Source organism: Catharus ustulatus, chromosome 12 (genome assembly GCF_009819885.2).
Source record: "Catharus ustulatus isolate bCatUst1 chromosome 12, bCatUst1.pri.v2, whole genome shotgun sequence".
NCBI classification, from domain to species: Eukaryota; Metazoa; Chordata; class Aves; order Passeriformes; family Turdidae; genus Catharus; species Catharus ustulatus.
Genome location: NC_046232.1, coordinates 20,436,006 through 20,455,140, shown reverse-complemented (window position 1 = coordinate 20,455,140; position 19,135 = coordinate 20,436,006). Strand labels below are relative to the sequence as shown.

The following is a 19,135-nucleotide window of genomic DNA, read 5'->3' as shown; positions in this document are numbered from 1 at the left end:
AATATGAACTGGATCCCTCTAAGCTGTTGCCAGTTCGTTTTTGTCCAATTTCCTTAGATTTTCAACACCTCTTTGAGCCAAGTGGAGTTAGTTATTCCTTTCCACATTTCACTGGCAGGGCTGGGATTCTGTGCAGCTCTAGGGCAGGTCAGGAGGGGAAATTCAGATTTTCCAGTTTGCTGGAAGAGTTGGGTGATCCCACAGCAATGGGTGCAGAGAATTTGAGCTCAGCCCTTAACCTTGTCACCATCCTGCCCTCGGGTGATGCCTGGGTTTAGTGACACTGATAGAATGGATTTCTCCATTCCCAGAGCTGATTTCTCAAGTGGCAAAGAAGAACTCACACCCTCAAGGACAGAGATGGCATTCCCCCCCTCCTTTTTTTTTTAAAATTTCCCACTTTCACCAATGCTGTCACCTGAAGAAACACAGATTTTTTTCCTCTTAAGCCACCTTGAGCAAGGAAGATAATGGAGACCCAGGACAGGAGCATCCTGAGCCCTGCTGTGAAATCCTTACCTCAATATAAATTTTGGTTTGTCTTCCAGGATTTGATCCAGAACTCCATGTCTGAACTGAGAGCCTGAAGACCCAGTTTATTATTTATCACATACATTTCATGGTTGAACTGGATGATCCTGAAAAACCTTTTCCAACCTGAACAATTCTAGATTTACAACAGCTCAAATACTTGGCTCTGTGCTTTTTTTTTCCTTGAGGAAGCAGGAGAGAGCCCTTTCCTTCACACCTGCACGTGTCTGGTGTCTGTCAGAACTTCCCCTTGTCGTGGAGTGAATAACTGGGGCAGAGGAGAGGCTGAACATCTCAAACAAAGCCATTCATCACAGCTCCAAGCACAATTTTATCATCCCTGATGGGAGATCCTGCCATTTTAAAGAGTAGCCAGAGAGGGAAAATTCTTGGTTTGCTGGGATTCAGCAACGATGCCCAAACATCCCAAACAACCAGGGATGGCCAAGCTGATCTCACAGCATCTCTGGGGTGTGTTTGTGAAAAGGAAACACAAAAATCTATCCCAAAAATCATCATCACCCAAAGCCCAGCCCTGGCTACTCAGTGACATCACTGGGGGAATGCCCTTTTATTGACAAACCCAAGCACCAGTGTTTTATTGGCTTTATTCTGGGGGTTTAGATGAAAATCCAGGCAGGATTATGCTGATCCTCCATTTGTTTGTTTAAACCATGAAAGTGTTTCCTGGGAGCTGAAACCAGGGGTTTTACACAGTGAACTGCAACTATGTTTAGCTACTGTGCAGACCCTCTAAAATATAAATAAAATAAAATATAACTACTTAAAATCCAGCTACTTAAAAGCCTCACATTTTTAATTTCCTTGCTGTACTTGTTGGAGATGTGAGAACAGGCAGCCAGAATCCATTTTTGAGAGTCTCTAACATTTTGACAAGTGTCTCAAGACATTTAAATACACAAACTAACTGTTTCTCTAGAAAAAAAACAAAAAAAAAACCCCCAACAATTATAGCCAAAAAAATCAGGATCCCTGGTCTAGAGCCATTCCTGGAATGGAGAAAGGGATTGCTGGATGCATAGGAATGGGAAATTTCAAAACTGCATTAGGCATTAAAATAAATAAAATACCAAAGGAGAACAGGTTTTCCAGCATGGCTTTGACACAGATGATTTATCACACAATGTTTAAAATAATAAAATGTCAACATAAGAAGGGTTAGTCATTTAAAATTTAAAAAGGAAAAAAGCTCCCGGTCACGTTGAAAATTTGCCAACTTGAAGAAAAAAATCATTAGATCTGTGCAGAAGTAATGGAGTGCAGGAAGTGACTGGATCCAATTTTTCCTTGAGGAATCCTAAAGGCTCTGATGCCTCCACAACAGCACAACTGCTCCACTCCTGACTTTTGCTCTTTCAAATATCATTTCTGTACTCAAACACCGAGAGGTGTTTCCATAACCAGCACAGACGAGTTCAACACTGCACTAAAAAAAAAAACAAACCTCACCAAGAGACTCCAACAATCCCCCCCAAAAAAAAAAAAGCACCAACAACCCCTGCAGCAGCAAAGGCCGAGCTTGCAGCTAAAGAAGAGATTTTAAACAATTACCAAAGCAGGGCAGTGATATCATAAAGGCAATTTCTGCGCTAGCTTGTTTTCTGCAACTCTCCCTGCCTCTGAACAGCTAGAACAGATAATAACTATTAGTAAATCAAACTCCTGCAATATCCAGCTGTGTCTCCCACATTTACATACAGATAGAATGGGTATATGTTTTTAATATGTATGCCAGGCGTACTTTTAGCACAGCTGAAGTGCACGCTACAAAGGAGGAGGAGAATGGGAATGGAATCAGCATGAGATAATAAAGTGGCCTAGATAAAGTATTAGCCAGCGATTGATCTCAAACAGGGGATGTTGCTTCTCTCTGACCTGATTACTTACTATGCATAGATTCCATTAAATAGAGCTTAGAATGGAGAGCTTGAGGAAAATACCATAAATACATCCCCAGCCTGCGTGCTTCCCTGGACTCTGGGCATGAGCAGGAGCTGAGACCTTCCCTGGGCTGCCACAGCACAGCTCCTGAGCAGGAAAACTCCTGGTTCTGGTAAAAAAAATATAGTGCAAAAGGGAAAATCACAACAGCAAAACACAGCACAGCTCCTGAGCAGGAAAACTCCTGGTTCTGGCCAAAAAAATATAGTGCAAAAGGGGAAATCACAACAGCAAAACACAGCACAGCTCCTGAGCAGGAAATCTCCTGGTTCTGGCCAAAAAAATATAGTGCAAAAGGGGAAATAACAACAGCAAAACACCCACCAACTTCAGGATCACAATTCCTCCTCTGCCTTGGCTGCAAATGTGGAATTAGAGAGAAATACACTGAAAAAAGCAGGAAAATACAGAGAAATTTCTTATTTGACACAGCACAGCTCCTGAGCAGGAAATCTCCTGGTTCTGGCCAAAAAAATATAGTGCAAAAGGGGAAATCACAGCAGCAAAACACCCACCAACTTCAGGATCCCCCCTTGGTTGAAAATATGGAATTAGAGAGAAATACACTGAAAAATGCAGGAAAATATAGAGAAATTTGCTATGTAACACAGCACAGCTCCTGAGCAGGAAAACTCCTGGTTCTGGTCAAAAAAATACAGTGCAAAAGGGGAAATAACAACAGCAAAACACAGCACAGCTCCTGAGCAGGAAAACTCCTGGTTCTGGCCAAAAAAATATAGTGCAAAAGGGGAAATCACAGCAGTAAAACACCCACCAACTTCAGGATCACAATTCCTCCTCTGCCTTGGTTGCAAATATGGAATTAGAAAGAAATACACTGAAAAAAAGCAGGGAAATATAGAGAAATTTCCTATGTGACACAGCACAGCTCCTGAGCAGGAAAACTCCTGGTTCTGGCCAAAAAAATACAGTGCAAAAGGGGAAATCACAACAGCAAAACACCCACCAACTTCAGGATCCCCCCTTGGCTGAAAATATGGAATTAGAGAGAAATACACTGAAAAATGCAGGAAAATACAGAAAAATTTCTTTTGTGACACAGCACAGCTCCTGAACAGGCACTGCCTCCAGAGCCAGGAAAACTTGTGGTTCTGGCCAAAAAAAAACAAGTGCAAAAGGGGAAAAATCTCTCTGTACAGAAGAATTGGTGAGGTTTTCACCCCTCAGTCTTCCCTGTGATAATATGAGAATATATTCAATTTAATTGTTCCCTCTTAACAGAGAAAACTGGAGATGAAAGAGCAGCATTTTAGAGTAACTTGAGGATGACCACTGGTAAATTCTGAGGTTGTTCCTTTCCCTGAATTTTCTCATTATTTGGTGGAATTCCTTATTTTGCTGTGGAACAAGTCAGTTGATTTGATTATCTACATACAAAAAAACCCCAGTGGGATGTCTTGTTTTGGAGATGGCTGCATGGGAGAAAGGGTAGTGAGTAAATAAATAATAAAAAAAAAAAAATTAAAGCCTGATCCACCTGCACATGGACATCAATGAAAACCTGAGTTTAAAGAGGAATTTTATCCAGCCTCAGTTTGTCCCTGTCTCCTGACAAAATGGACATTCTGGGTTTTATAAAAAATGAATTTTTTGCATGACAGGCAGGAAAAATCCATCCCTGCTGCAGCCCTGGCATTCCAGCAGAGGGGCCAAGCTGGCACTCCAGGTATTGTCCTGAGATGCATTTAAATCTGATTATCACAGAGCAGCAAAAGATTGATCTTCTGCTCCCTTCGTTTTGATTTTGGTCTTTAATTACCCTGAACTGGCCACAAACAGTGATTTCCAGTACAGCAGTGATTTCCAGTACAGCTGGGGAGGAAGATGATGGTTTGGCTGAAGGTGAGGATGGTTCTGTGACACCTCCCATCACTGCTGGCACACTGCTTTTAATTTAAAAAAAACCCCACAAAATTCAATGAACAAGGTGAAATCCTGCTCTGGTTTAAATCAGTGCTGAGGTGACCTTGAAGATTCAGAGTTTCACTGCATCCCTCTGTGAATTCCTCAGATCCTCAAGTATTTACATCCCTTACACCACAATTTCTGGCAGTTTCAGGAACAGGGAATTACAAGGATGCAGTGGTGAGAAATTCTGGATTTCCCAGGATTTTTGTGTTCAAGGAATGTGACACTCAGTGCCACATTTATTTAATTTTATTTTTTTTCCTGGCCCCATTTTCCAGCAATTATAAATTAATTCCTGTACACAGATTTAGGCACAGATATTCTGTGTGTACCTGTGCACACAGACACATAATGCTGATGTTATTCTTATTCATTTTATAAATAAAGTGCTCCTTGGGAGGACTGGGGGAAAGCAAAAATAGAAAGGGCTTGACTCTATTAATACAATATAGAATAGAATAGAATGGAATAGAATAGAAAAGAATGGAATGGAATGGAATGGAATAGAATAGAATAGAATAGAATAGAACAGAATAGAAAATACAATATAATATAATACAATATAATAAATACAATATAATAAATACAATATAATAAATACAATTAATATAATATAATATAATATAATATAATATAATATAATATAATATAATATAATATAATATAATATATATAATTCCTCTATAATATAAAGGAGTGAGCAGCTCCTATTTTCCTACTTGTTGTTGCAAGCTCATTTCTAACTGAATAAAAAGGAGAGGGGAGGGGGAAAATGCATTTAAAACATTTAAAAAGTAAGAATGCTTCTTTTTTTATTTATTTTTTTTTTCCAGAGGAGCCAGAATTTCCAAATAATTTCACAAAGCACCTCCTTTGAAGGGGACTAGCACACTCCAGGGCATGTAGTTGTAAAGATAAATCTGTGCACTTCCCTGCTACTGCAGGCACTCACCCTTTGGCCTCATTTTTATGGCTCTACACCCTGGAGTGGTGTTATTGCTCACAAACATCCCCACACACACTTCTGGGGGGCTGTGTGATCCTGCAGATGTTTTATTTATAAGTGGCAGGGCTATTGCATCACCAAAATGTGCATTTGCAAGCAGAGGGAGAGGTTTTGATGCAAGGCCATTCCATTGTTTTTATGGCTGAGCCACCCAGCCATGGCAGAGCAGAGCTCGAGGTGAACGTGGCTGCAGCTCCAGAACCTGCTCCAAGTTTGCTCAGATGTGACTAACTGCAAGAATTTCCCAGCCATCAAAAGTTAATAAAAAAAAAAAGACCAAAAAATTTTAGAAAATAAAAAAAAATTTTTTTTTAAATTTTTAAAAATCAGCCTTTGGGATGAGAAACTCTAAAGTGCTCTGATAAACTTGTTTAAACACCTCTCTGAAATTAAACAGATTGAAGGTTCAAACCCTTAAAATAAATCAATATTTAAATGTTTTCCTAACCAGGATCTCAGCTCAGACTGGTCTGGGTTGGGAGACCCCTGCCCCTGGGCGTTTTCAGGCATTAGCCTTTAACTAGAGAATTCCTGCAGTAAAAAATTCCTGTTTGTTCTCCTCTCAGCTCCCAGAAATGAGAGGATGCACCAGGTCCTGATCCTGTTAAAATCCCCCCAAAATTCCTGTGTTCCAATTGTCTCTGTGCATTTCATGCTCAGCAAATCAATCAGGATGATTTTAGAGAAGCTTTCGAGTTACAGCAAACAGGACATAAAGGAAAGTAAGGGAACATTTAGAAATTAAAGGTAGGTGACAAAAGTCAGAGGGGTGAGACCACATAAATTGGTGGAAATACAAAATAATTAATAATTAAAACAAAAAAAAAAGAATTATCAGCACAAGAAGTGAGCTCTGAGCTCAGATTCCAACCCTGAGAACCCTTCCATGGACACACCTCTCCAAATTTTCTCTTTCTCCTGCAGCCAATCTGATTTAATTCCACATGAACATCAGTGGAAACATTTCATTAAAATAATATTTTAACCCCACTCCCTGTTTTCAATCCTCACATTTGGGAAGGTTCAGGCTGACAAAGAGTGACCTACATTAAGCTGTAATCCCTGGACATCCAAACTGGAAGAAAATGTGCATCAAGCAGCAAAATTATTTAGATTTGATTAAAAGTGGCTGTGAAAGTTCTGAATTAACCCCCCCAAATCACAACAGTAAAACCCCCACCAACTTCAGGATCACAATTCAACTCTGATCAGGGTGCAAATATGGAATTGCTGCACAAGCAGGGAGAGTTTAGAGAGAAATACACTGAGAACACTGAAAAATGCAGGGAAAAATAGAGAAATTTCTATGTAAATGACCAAAAAAATATTCAGTGAGAAATCCAAAGTGAGGTTTCACTCACCATTAAATCTTCAGGTGCTGGCCTTTCCTTTGGCTGCTTCTTCATGCTGTGTCACAAAACAAAATGTTGGTGTCAGAACCCCTGCTTGGTGATCTGAAATGCTCAAATATTGAACTGCTTCATTTGAAATATTTCAATATTGAATTATTGGGAACGTGGGAATATTGTTTTATTTGAAAGGCTGAAATATTGGATTGCTTGTGTTGAAATGTTGAATTGGATTTTATCTCTGTTATCACAGAGTGAAGAAGTTCAGTGTGCTTCTTAACTTTAACAGGAGCTGATGGGAGACAGTAACTAAAATATTACTGGGATTTTCTGCCTTCCCATTTGGGATTTATAACAACAAAAAGTGTGGAAATATGGAAATTCCTGAAAACCAGGAGGCACTGAGAGCTGAGTCCCATTTTTTTCAATTCTATTTTTTCCCTTTTATCACAAAGTAAATAATTTCAGTGTATGGGAGACAGGGCTCCTAACAGTCCCCAAATATTGGGGACCCAAATAATGGGAACCCAAAATAATGGGAACCTAAATAATGGGGTTTTTTTTCCTTCCCAGTCTTCCATATGGGATTTAGGGCTCCACACTGTTTATAACCACAGAAAGTGTGGAAATACAGAAATTCCTGAAAACCAGGAGGCACATAGAGCTGATTCCCATTTTTAAAAATTGTATTTTATCCTTCTCATCACAGAGTGAAGAATATGGGAGACAGGGCTCCTAACAGTCCCCAAATAATGGGAACCCAGAATAATGGGAACCCAAAATAATGGGAACCCAAATAATGTTTTTTTTACCTCCTTCCCACCCTTCCCTCATGGGATTTAGGGCTCCACACTGTTTATAACCACAGAAAGTGTGGAAATACAGAAATCCCTGAAAACCAGGATGCACATAGAGCTGATTCCCATTTTTTAAAATTGTATTTTATACTTTTCATCACAGAGTGAAGAATATGGGAGACAGGGCTCCTAACAGTCCCCAAATATTGGGGGAACCAAATAATGGGAACCTAAATAATGGGAACCTAAATAATGGGAATCCAAATAATGGGAACCCAAAATAATGGGAACCCAAAATAATGGGAACCCAAATAATGTTTTTTTTCCCTACTTCCCACCATTCCCTCATGGGATTTAGGGCTCCACACTATTTATAACAACAAAAAGTGTGGAAATACAGAAATTCCTGAACACAAAGATGTACACAGAGCTGATTCCCATTTTTTAAAATTATATTTTATCCTTTTCATCAAAGAGTGAAGAATTTCAGTGTATGGGAGACAGGGCTCCTAACAGTCCCCAAATATTGGGGAACCAAATAATGGGAACCCAAAATAATGTGACCCAAATAACAGGAACCCAAATAATGGGAACCCAAAATAATGGGAACCCAAAATAATGGGAACCCAAAATAATGGGACCCAAATAATGGGTTTTTTTTACTCCTTCCCACCCTTCCCATTTGGGATTTAGGGCTCCACACTCTTTGTACCCATGAAAGGTGTGGAAATACAGAAATCCCCAAAATTCAGTCATCTCAGGAGGCACAGAGAGAGCTAAGTCCCATTTTTTCAATTCAATTTTATCCTTTTCATCACAGAATGAAGAATTTCAGTGTATGGGAGACAGGGCTTCTAACAGTCCCCAAATATTAATGGGATTTTCTGCCTTCCCACATGGGATTTAGGGCTCCACACTGTTTATAACCACAAAAAGTGTGGAAATCCAGACCCCCCTGAACACCAGCAGGCACACAGAGCTGATTCCCATTTTCCTGGAGATTTTTACCACAGCTCAGCACAAAGAATTCTCCCAACAGGTGGGAAACCCAAGGCCACTCTGAACACCCTGGGGCTCCTCCCTGCATCCCCCCATTTATTTCCATTCCCCTGCAGGGTGAGAGTTCATTACCCAGCATTAACCTGCTCACAGGATCGTGTTTCTCCTGCAAACAATCCTGGTTTTCCCTGCAACAGGTGCAATTAGCTGGGCTGAGCTGGAGAGGGAACACGAGAACGTGGCACAGGGGTGACCAGCAGGAGCTGCCCATGGATTCCTTGGATTTTTTCCAAGCAGCCAGGCTTTCTGGAGGGCCTGGCACCAAGTCTGGGATGCTGCTCACTTGACATCCCTGCACTGTTATTCCAAATTGATTGCTTAAATAAGATATAGCAGCTCCTCGTTTGTTATTTTATTATTATTATTATTTTTTTTTTGTTAAGCAGTAATTCCCCCCACTGCAAAGCACAGCTAATAAACCACCAGGATATTAAATACCAAATGAGCTGTGCTGTAAATTGGAGATATTAAGGACACAATTTACCTTCTCCTACAAATAACTCCGAGCCCCTCAAATAATCAAGTCCCACAAGCTGTGTGAGGCTGCAGCTCTAATCTGACAGCCCAAAGTAGCTGCATCCCCAGGGACAGGCAGGCTATTAGCCACCATCACTTATCTGCAGCTTGACATCTGGGGAGATTTTAGCACAGGTTAGCCCTCCCTCTGCCTCCACTCTTTATTTTGTAATTTTTTTTTTTTTTTTTTTTTTTTTTTAAGACATGGATATTTTGGAGCTGGAGCTCCACACCCAGGGTTGTGCTGCAGCATCCTCCAGCTACCCTTGGTCTTTGTAAGCTGAGAGCACTGCAAACTGAGGCCTCTGTTACACAAACTTTAATTATTTAGTTACTTTAATTAACTGCTCATCAGCCTGCTTTTGGTGCCTGTATTTGTTACACGCCGTGGCAGAGCTCTGAGATCATTTCTGCTGGATGAGCTGTGCAAAATTCACTTTTGTGGGGTCACAAAGCCCAAGGTGTGTGGGGTTGGGGCTTGGGGGAGGACAGGGATAAATCCCTGGATAAAAATTCCAGGATTCCTGCTCTCACTCAGGTGGCTCCACCTGCTTCAACCCAGCCCTGCAAGGGGGGATGTTCCTCCCTCCAACACTTCATATTTTTACAAAAAGCTAATTTATTCTTCTGTGCATAAATGCCTTCCCATTTTAAAATTATTTTTGGATTTTGGGAGGTGTGGGGCAGTTAAAAAGAGATTTTTCCTTTCACTTTAGTTCTTTAGGGTCTCTTACCCTCCAGATTTGTATCCTCTGCTCACTCAAGAACTTTATTCTTTATTCTTTATTCTACAACCTCCTCTTCTCCCCAGTTCCCCTTTAATTTAAAAGGTTCCCAATGAACTGCTCCATTTTAAGGACAGCAAATATACCCAGTGGTTTTAGATTTAAAATAAAGTAAAAATTACTTACTGAGAAACCAATGAATTCATCAAGGCCTTGTGAACACCGAGTCGGTTTTACACAAAACATTTGTTATAAAAACCCCTAAATAATGACATTACACACGAGTTTGGCAGATGAATTCTCAGAGTCTCAGCACCCACATTCAATGTAAGGATTATGAAAAAAGAGGAAAAATAACAACAAAAAAAAACCCAACCCAGGCAAGAACTTTTACGACCCTTTGTGTAAATAACATTTCCATAATTTCCAGAGAATTTGAGCACTTTGCTCAGCTTTGCTGCCCCATCTGCCCACGGCCCCCGTGCTCTGGGAAGGGCTGCAGAGGCAGAAGGGAGCTGGGAGTTAATGGCATGGATCATTTCTGTGTGCAGAGCCAGCTCACCATTGAGTGATGAAGTGCACAAATGGCTCCGAGAACTCCCCGGCTGGAAGCACCGGCGATTCCTGGGATTGCAGCGAGACAAGGAGCAGTCAGGAGCAGGAAACTGCTTTTTTTTTTGAGGTGGAAATCAAAATAACAACAGCAAAATAACAGCAAAAACGACACACACAAAAAAAAAAAAAAACCACCAAAAAATCCCAAGTAATAACAACCCCAAAATTCTTCTTTTGGCACGCAGGGTTTGAGACATAAAGGTACAAATTCTTTGGAGGATGTGTTATAAAACACTGAATTTCAACTAATGAGTATTACACAATGGGTAAAAACATGTGGAAAGACACTGAGGGGAGGTGAAAAAAGGACAATGATAGCCACAGGGTAAAAAGGAAGGTAGGGAAAGTGTAAATGAGAAATTAATGATTATTTAAGTAACACACAAATGGTCTTGTAATTAACAAAGAGCTGTGAAATTATTCTTGTGTTGACCTTTGTTTCTCTCACTGCATTCGCTATTTATTTACACTCATGTTTATTTACACTTATTCATTTTCCAGGCTGTCCTCATATGCTGCCTGTTCAGGATTTAAAAGGCAAAAAAGAAATTTTTTAAAAGCGAAAAAACAAAACAAACAAAAAAAAAAAAGAAGGAGAAGAAGGATTTACCAGGCTAGTGGTAGAAAACAACCAGCCAGTATTTATGGAAGAAAAAAAAAAGGAAAAGAGAGCAGAAGAGGGAAAAAAAAAAGCAGCTTAGGAGCAGGGAACAAACAACAGCACCATTTGCAAAGCAGGGCTTTACGAATTTCGGAGTTTTTCCAGGAATGACGGAGAGCTCCACTGTGTTTATGGTGTAACAGCTCAGGATGTAATGAAATTACACTGCAGAGTACTTTAACAGTGTCATCTCATTAGACCTACAGTTGGAACAAGAGAGCCACATAAAACACGCAGCTGCAAATGACTCCATTCTCATCTATTCTCATTTGCTATTAAAAATACCTTTCGGCGTCTTTTTTCCTCCCTGACATCCCTGCACAAAGTACCCTGCAAAGTATGATACATGCACCTATTTAAATTAACAAAGGAATGACTTATTTTAATCTCACTGTGCTTTGGAGTGCTTTGGCCATTTGGATGAGCAATATATCATTACATACAACCTTCCAGCGCTGCAGGCAAGAAACTCGGAGCGTGCAGCATTTGGTGGGAGCCAAACAATTTCTCTAGCACACAACTGTGTCAAATGCATGCATGTATTCATTATGGGGAACGGGGAAATAGCTTTGATGTAGTGGAAAAAAGAAGATGATAAAAGCACCTCTGCAATGTGTGTGCCATTATCAATGGTGGCAGATAGACACGACTGCAGAGCCTCCTGTGTGATTAGTAAATATACATATAATTGCTGTGGCCAATTATCAGAAAAATGAGATTGGTAATTACAAGAGAGAAAATTAACTAGAACTCTTATTAAGGCTTTGTTTCCAATCCCAACAATTGGAAACTGCTGGAAAATACAATTAAATCAGAAGTAGCTGAAGAGTAAAAGGAGAAGCCAAAATTGCTTGACAATTTTCAAAGACTTCTATTGAATGCGAGGAGTGCTTGAGAGAACGTGGCCAAATCCTCTTTGAACTCAGGCAGGGTGAGGGAGAGGTTATTGTCCCCAAACTTAGAGATGACAGCAACCCAGGCAAGGTTTGTGCTGGGGAGTGGAGGGAACAGCAGCACAATTAAACTTTCTCCACTTCAAAGCACTGCCCACGAAAATGATCTGTATTAATAGGAAAACCAGAGGGAAACGACAGCCCTGCTCAGGCACAGCAGGATTTGCCTCTCCCCATCCTTTTCTCCTGCTCAGAAGAACCTGCTGGGCTCCTCCTGAAGTCACTGGGAGGGAGCCACAAGGGACAAAACTCATGGATGGACCCAAAAGGGACAGAATCCATGAGATGGACCCAAAAGGGACAAAACTCATGGATGAACCCAGAAGGGACAGGCAGGAAATGCTCCAGAAACAGAATTAATGGGATGGATCCAAAAGGGTCAGGCAGGAAATGCTCTGGGTACAGAATCCATGGGATGGACCCAGAAGGGACAAAATTCATGGGACAGACCCAGAAGGGACAGGCAGGAAATGCTCTGGGCACAGAATTAATGGGATAGACCCAAAAGAGACAGAATTAATGGGATGGACCCAAAAGGGACAGGCAGGAAATGCTCTGGGTACAGAATCCATGGGATGGACCCAAAAGGGACAGGCAGGAAATGTTCTGGGTACAGAATTAATGGGATGGATCCAAAAGGGACAGACAGGACATCCTCTAGGGACAGAATCCATGAGATGGACCCAGAAGAGACAGAATTCTTGGGATGGACCCAAAAGGGACAGGCAGGAAATGCTCCAGAAACAGAATTAATGGGATGGACACAAAAGGGACAGAATTCATGGATGGACCCAGAAGGGACAGAACTCATGGGACAGACCCAAAAGGGACAGGCAGAAAATGCTCAGGGTACAGAATCCATGGGATGGACCCAAAAGGGACAAAACTCATGGGATGGACCCAGAAGGGACAGGCAGGAAATGCTCCAGAAACAGAATTAATGGGATAGACCCAAAAGGGACAGAACTCATGGGATAGACCCAAAAGATACAGGCAGGAAATGCTCTGGGTACAGAATTCATGGGATGGACCCAAAAGGGACAGGCAGGACATCCTGTAGGGACAGAATCCATGGGACACCATCCCCTGGGGACCTGGCTGTGCCCAACAACCCAGCCCTGCTGGTTTATTTTCCCCCAATGCCAGGCAGGAGCTGTTCCCAAGTTCCCAAGCCCAGCATCTCTCTGGGGCTGCCAGCTGAGCCCAGGGCACGCTGCAGGACCAGGGTGGGCATCCAGCACTTCACACTCATTTGGGAGGTGATAATTTCTGCATTCACAGGAGATGAGGGAGCCAGAATGGAGAGAAAGCTCATTATGAGAGGGGAGGAGAAGCTGCTCTGGAGCCACTCTGCTTATTCCAAACCCTCTGGGCTTAAAAACCTGGAGTGTGCAGCTCCTGTCCTGCAGCACAGCCAGGGCACAGGGGGCTCCTGCATGAGGAAATTTCACTGAATGGAAATAAATGTTAAATCCTATTTTTTTTCCCATTTTTTGGGCATATTTTTCTGTCTAATTCAGGTATTTGACCTGCAAACCACCAGGGCTGGTTTGCTCTGAGGAGCTGAGGAAGAGATTTTGTGTGGAAAAGTGGAGATGAACACCCTGGATGTCAGGATGGAAAGGACATGGAGCCATCCTGAGGGTTTCACTGGACACAGATTCATCAGGTATTTGCCTGAAAAATGAAAATTTTGGGAGAAAATCTGGGAGAAATCAAGGTGGAATGTTGAGGACCCCTTGCACTAGAGCAGGCTCAAGCCCAGAGGTGCAGGCAGAGCTTGTTTTGTATCCTGAGGTTTCCCAGCTCTTGTCTGACCCCCCAAGAGATGGAATAAAGAGAAATGAAGCAAAGCCCCACTCCTGTACCCAGCCTGGGGGATGGAATGTGGGGACATTGCTGCACCCCTGACCTGCCTGATCTCCCCACCTACAAAATGAATTCACACTGCAGAGGGAAGGAAAGTAAAAACCCAGGATTTGAAAGGAGTGAGGAACAGATCTTTCCAATCTGGACTGGGAAATGCTCCTTTCCTTTCCTTTCCTGAACTGCCACAGCTTCTGACCAGCACCACAAACTGGGGATGATCCCAAACAGCAGTGAAGGCACAAAGGGTTCTAAGGATCCATAAAATGTTATTCCCATTATTATGGCTGCTTCCCTGAGATCCAAACAGCATTTCCACAACTGGGATAAAGATCCAAACAACATTTCCACTGATGGGATCTGCTGCAGGAAAAGACCCAAACAACATTTCCACAACTGGGATAAAGATCCAAGCACCATTTCCAGAACTGAGTTGTGCTGCAGAAAATCCAAGCAATATTTCCATAACTGAGATTTGCTGCAGTGAGAAAATCCAAGAAACATTTCCAAAGCTGGGATCTGCTGCAGGACATCCAAGGAACATTTCCACAGCCGGGATAAAGATAAAAAAAAAACATTTCCACAGCTGGGATCTGTTCAAGAGATCCAAGAAACACTTCCACAACTGGGACCTGCTGCAGGAAAAGATCCAAAACATTTCCCCTGCTGGGATCTGCTCAGGAAATCCAAGCAATATTTCCACTGTTGGGATCTGCTGCAGGAAAAGATCCAAACAACATTTCCACAACTGGGATCAGCTCAGGAAATCCAAAGAACATTTCCACAGCTGGGATAAAGATCCAATGAACATTTCCATTGTTGGGATCTGCTCAGGAAATCCAAGGAACATTTCCCCTGCTGGGATCTGCTCAGGAAAAGATCCAAAGAACATTTCCACAGCTGGGATCTGCTGCAGGAAAAGATCCAAAGAACATTTCTCCTGCTGGGATCTGCTCAAGAGATCCAAAGAACATTTCCACAGCTGGATCAGTTCAGGAAATCCAAGGAACATTTCCATTGTTGGGATCTGTTCAGGAAATCCAAACATTTCCCCTGCTGGGATCTGCTCAGGAAACCCAAGGAACATTTCCCCTGCTGGGATCTGCTCAGGAAAAGATCCAAAGAACATTTCTACTGTTGGGATCAGCTCAGGAAATCCAAAGAACATTTCCACAGCTGGGATAAAGATCCAATGAACATTTCCATTGTTGGGATCTGCTCAGGAAATCCAAGGAACATTTCCATAGCTGGGATCTGCTCAGGAAACCCAAAGAACATTTCCCAAACTGGGATCTGTTCAGGAATCCCAAGGAACATTTCCCCTGCTGGGATCTGCTCAGGGATCCCAAACATTTCCCCTGCTGGGATCTGCTGCAGGAGCAGCCTCTGATTTCTCCAAACCAACTCGTGCACACCGAGCGAGGGAAGGGCAAGAGGAAAAAAGAAGTTTGAGTGATGCCTTTGCCTTGTGAATAATGAACAGTTCAGGGAGGTCAACCCATTACAAGTGCAAGCGTTTAATTATTAATTATGCACCATCCATGAGCAAAAGGACAAGTTGAGAATGTTTAATGGGTGCTAACTCCGACTGGACCCTCTCCTGGCACTCTGTTATTAGCACTTGTCAGCAAGGTGCTCAGGCAGAAAGACAAAAGCACAGCGGCAGAAAAGCTGGGCTGGAGGAGGAGGGAGGCTCCAACTTCAAACACTGCTCCCAATATTTAATTTAGAGAGTGGAATAAACCTGATTGACTTCCCTGCAGCCAGGGGAAGCCACAGAGCCAAAGGAAGAGCTGAGGATGAGCACACTGAGCAATCCTTCCCAAATCCCTCTCTCAGCAATATCACTGGGTCTGCATCTTCCTTTTTCATCTCTCAGAGGTCTGAACAAAGGAAGGAGGAACCTGAGAGCACGTCCAGAAGAAATCCTTTGGAATATTTGCAATGTGAGCTTGAATTACAGATCCCAGCATCATCCTCACTTACTCCTCCAAACGATTATTTGGAAATTCTCCTGCTGTTTGCTCTCCCTCAGCAGAGCAGAGATGCTGCTGAGGCTCAGGAAATAAATAATGTCCAGCAAATCTAGAAATAAAGGAACTTTCTTCCCTTTCCTGTGTCCAGCAAATCCATAAATAAACATGGATATGGAACTTTCTTCCCTTTCCTGTCCAGGTTTACATGGATGACCTCAAGAAGAAAATTCAACAGATGCACTTTGGAGTTGTTTTTTTTTTTAAAAGACTCTCATGTCAGTGGAATTTGGGAGTCATTGCTGACTGGGGCTTTGCACACCTTCAGGGCTCTCCCCCAACACCTGAGAGGGAAATATTTTCTCAGAACATATTTCAATGTCTGAGATTTATCAAAAAGGGGAATTTTTTCCTGGAGGAGAATCCCACACCCTGCCTAAGTGGGAAAGCAGGAGTCTGAGCTTTCCTCAGCACCCAGGGAACATTTCCAGACCCTCAGCACTCAGGGAACATTTCCAGACCCTCAGCACCCAGGGAACATTTCCAGACCCTCAGCACCCAGGGAACATTTCCAGACCTGGAATCTGCCACAGGACAAGACAAGAGCAGCTCTGACTTCTCCGATTCCTCCAACCCCACGGGTGGGGGAACAGGAACAAAGCCTGGGTGATGCCATCAGGGTGGTGATGGAAAACTGGGCTCAAATCCATGTTCCCTGTCCCCTGGGCCAGCTGGACACTGCCACCAGCACGTCCTGGTGACACCAGGGGCTGCAATTCCCACTGGGTGTCCCCAAACCAGCAGGGTTTTATCCCTGCTGCTCCAGCAAGGGTTAAATTTTCCTGCTCTTTCCCCTCAGCTCTGGCTGTGCAGAAGGAGCTGCCATGGTCCTGTGGCTGCATGGCCACAGGAGGGAAGTTTCCAGAAGCAGCAAAGCAAAGCTCAGCTCTGGGCTCAGCTCTGGGCTCAGCTCTGGGCTCAGCTCTGGGCTCCCCTGGCGCTCCCTGCACTATCAGGGCTCCTCTGGGCACAAACTCCTGCTCTGCCTCCCCACCAACAACCCCTGTGCTCTGGAATCATTCCTGCCTCAGCACCAAAGCCCTCAGCATCTCTACATTAAACAGTTTTTACCCTTCTCTCACACTAAAGCTTTTAAAAAATAAAACGCTTTGCTGTAGTTGCTGCGTTTCGCTTTGCGGCCAAATAGTGATTTGGGTTTTTTTTAAATTTTTTTTTTCAGAAAAAATAAGTTTTAGATGCACCAGAAATGCTGGCAGGTGCAATTACAGGTAATAAATGCACTGCCAGAAAATTCTGGGTTGGAGGGAACCATGGGGATCACCAAGTCCAACTCCAGGTGAATTCCTTGGCAGTGAGAGCAGTGGATGACAACATTGCACAAACCCAGATTCACCCCTACAAGAACAACAAAAAATTATACACACCCATACATACACAAATAAAATCCATTTCCCAATTTAGACTGACTCCTTCCAGACCAACTTTCTCCCTCCTAAAAACCCCCCACTCTCTATAAAAACAAAATCAAAGCTGTGACTTTCGATTCACTCTTACAACTTCCTTCCACAGCATTCCTAAAACAATACATCTCTATAAAAACAACAAAAAAAAAATCCATGCCTGCCTTTCCAGCCAATCTACTTCAAAAGGCCTGAACAAACCTAATGCAGGGATTTCTGACAAGTAACAAGTTGGCAGCAGGCAGCGGTGGCTGGAGGTCCCAGACTTGAAAGAATTCCTGGATTGCTCCTGCTCTGCCCCCAGCCTGGGCAGGAAGGTGAGGGATGATTACATCTCTGCTCCTCTTGCTCTTTGCCTCAGGAGCAGGTGCCAAAAGGGACAAATTATCCCTGGGGGTGGGAAGTTTTGTGTGCAGGAAACTCGTTTGTTGGCAGAGCTGGAGCTGGGCAGAGCTGAGGTGGAAAGGCCAAGGTTTCAACCCAAAACAATGGATTCATCCAAAAACAATGGGTTCATCAAAAAAACAATGGATTCATCCCAAAAAACAATGGATTCATCCAAAAAACAATGGATTCATCCAAAAACAATGGATTCATCCCAAAAACAATGGTTATCCCCAAAACAGTGCTTCATCCCCAAAAGGTTTCATCCCCAAAAGGTTTCATCCCAAAACAATGTTTGGTTTCATACCCAAAACAATGGTTTCTTCCCCGAAAAGGTTTCATCCCCAAAACAATGTTCATTTTCATCCCAAAAACAATGTTCGTTTTCATCCCCAAAATAATGTCACCATCCCCAAAAAGGTTTCATTCCCAAAACAATGGTTTCATCCCCCAAAAGGTTTCATCCCCAAAATGGTTTCATCTCCAAAACAATATTTAATTTCATCCCCAAAAAAATGGTTCCATCCCCAAAACAATGTCTTCATCCCCAAAAAGGTTTCATCCCAAAACCAATGTTTGTTTTCATCCCCAAAATAATGTCACCATCCCCAAAAGGTTTCATCCCCAAAAAGGTTTCATCCCCAAAACAATGGTTTCACCCCTAAAAGGTTTCATCCCCAAAATGGTTTCATCCCCAAAAAGGTTTCATCTTCAAAACAATGCTTCATCCCCCAAAACAATGTTTGTTTTCATCCCCAAGAAAATGGTTCCATCCCCAAAACAATGTTTGTTTTTATCCCCAAAATAATGTCACCATCCCCAGAAAGGTTTAATCCCAAAAAGGTTTCATCCCCAAAACAATGTTTGTTTTCATCCCCAAAACAAAGGTTTCATCCCAAAAACAATGTTTTCATCCCCAAAACAACGTGTTCATCCCAAAAAGGCTTCATCCTCAAAAAAATGCTTTAAGCCCAAAAAGGTTTAATTCCCAAAACAACGTCTTCATCCCCAAAATAATGGTTTCAACCCCAAAAAGGTTTCATCCCAAAAAAGTTTCATCCACAAGACAATGTTTGTTTTCATCCCCAAAACAAGGGTTTCACCCAAAAAAGGTTCCATTCCCAAAACAATGTGTTCATCCCAAAAAGGTTTCATCCCAAAAACAATGTTTGTTTTCATCCCCAAAATAATTTCTTCATCCCCAGAAAGGTCTCATCCCCAAAACAATGGTTTCACCCCAAAAAGATTTCTTTCATCCCCAAAACAATGTTTGTTTTCATCCCCCAAAAAATGGTTTAATCCCCAACACAATGTTTGTTTTCATCCCC

General features: G+C 42.4%; 1 protein-coding gene across 2 annotated transcripts in view; it reads right to left on the bottom strand.

The window, feature by feature from the left end:
* Positions 1-19,135, bottom strand: part of MAP2K5 (mitogen-activated protein kinase kinase 5) — a 129,609-nt gene that overhangs the window by 16,610 nt on the left and 93,864 nt on the right. The window contains exons 20-21 of one of the 2 annotated variants that reach the window (XM_033070741.2): positions 10,437-10,498; positions 6,790-6,835 (exon numbers count right to left, since the gene is read on the bottom strand). In XM_033070741.2, the coding sequence (XP_032926632.1) occupies positions 6,790-6,835; positions 10,437-10,498 (108 nt within the window). Of the gene's footprint in view, positions 1-6,789; positions 6,836-10,436; positions 10,540-19,135 lie in introns of both variants that reach the window. The other variant, XM_033070742.1, reaches the window with a different exon arrangement.